Raw genomic sequence first — 1,079 nt, forward strand, 5'->3', positions numbered from 1 at the left:
TCCACATGTTGATCAAAAGAAAAGAAAGGAGAACAAATGAATGTTCAACCAATGTGTGACAAAGAATCAGCATGGCATCAATAATTACTAAATAATGAAATTAACACAATTAAAAGATGATGTCGATGACACCTCCCATGATATTGCAAATTGGAACAGAAGCAGTGAAGCAAAGAGTGAAATGATAGCTCTTTAGATTATCCGAACAACAACAACAACAATATAATAATAATAATGACAATAATAATAATAAATCACCTTGTATTGAAGCCTCGCTATGGTAGATATCAGTAGTTTATCTCCAATGATATGCCTCAACCTCTTAACAAGTTCAAGTCTGTTTATTTTTCTTCTCTGGTTAAAAGAAAAAAAGATCATCTATACAGCCCAAATGCCCTAGAGGATAAAACTAATGTTCAAAAAGTCACCTTGAATTCTTCATAATATTTATTGACAAGATCCACATCTTTAGCAGGAACTTTGGTTGAAATTGCAGCAAACAGCATTGAAAAAGGCATCCAAGGAGAAGTTGGCTTAGGGACTCTACCAAACTCTTGGTCCTTGCCTTGGGATTGGTTAGCTGGTATTACAAACGAATTATCATTTCCTTCCTGAAAAAAGAAAAACGAGAACTTAATGTATCTTTCTTTACTAACCCTATGCCGGAAAGATAAGCGTTGACACTTCTAAAAAATAATGGGAAAACATTGCTTGAAAGATTAGGATTAACAAACGCATTGAGCATTGAGCCCACGTGAATTGCATGAAATTAGTAAAATTAGTAAAATTATCCACAAAAAAAAGGTATATTTATTGCATTTCTGTCATAAAATTGCATCCCAAATAATAAAAGCAGACAAGAGACAGACCTTCGACACAGGCGAAGGTCCACATGTGACCCCAGTTTCATTGGATGCACTTTCTTTTCCAAATAATAACTCTGCAGCAAAGATGAAGAAGAAAAACTCTAGCTGGAAGATTCATAGCATAGTAAACAGATGTTCCTAGTAAATCATTGAAAGTACCTTTAGATTTAGCAGGAAGCTTGAAAACCACAATATACTCAGGGCAGATGTGGG

The 1,079-nt window shown here is 34.6% G+C and overlaps 1 protein-coding gene across 1 annotated transcript; it reads right to left on the reverse strand.

Moving 5' to 3' along the window:
- Positions 1–76: 76 nt before the first annotated feature.
- On the reverse strand, positions 77–1,073 carry LOC110037432 (probable inactive poly [ADP-ribose] polymerase SRO1). Its single transcript, XM_020742084.1, has 4 exons — positions 1,026–1,073; positions 870–940; positions 429–611; positions 77–354 (listed from the first exon to the last, which is right to left on the reverse strand). The coding sequence occupies exons 3-4, from the start codon at positions 516–518 to the stop codon at positions 193–195; spliced, it is 252 nt and encodes an 83-aa protein (XP_020597743.1). The 5' UTR covers positions 519–611; positions 870–940; positions 1,026–1,073; the 3' UTR covers positions 77–192.
- Positions 1,074–1,079: the final 6 nt, after the last annotated feature.

The sequence above is a fragment of the Phalaenopsis equestris genome, unplaced genomic scaffold (assembly GCF_001263595.1).
Source record: "Phalaenopsis equestris unplaced genomic scaffold, ASM126359v1 Scaffold219313, whole genome shotgun sequence".
Lineage (NCBI taxonomy): Eukaryota > Viridiplantae > Streptophyta > Magnoliopsida > Asparagales > Orchidaceae > Phalaenopsis > Phalaenopsis equestris.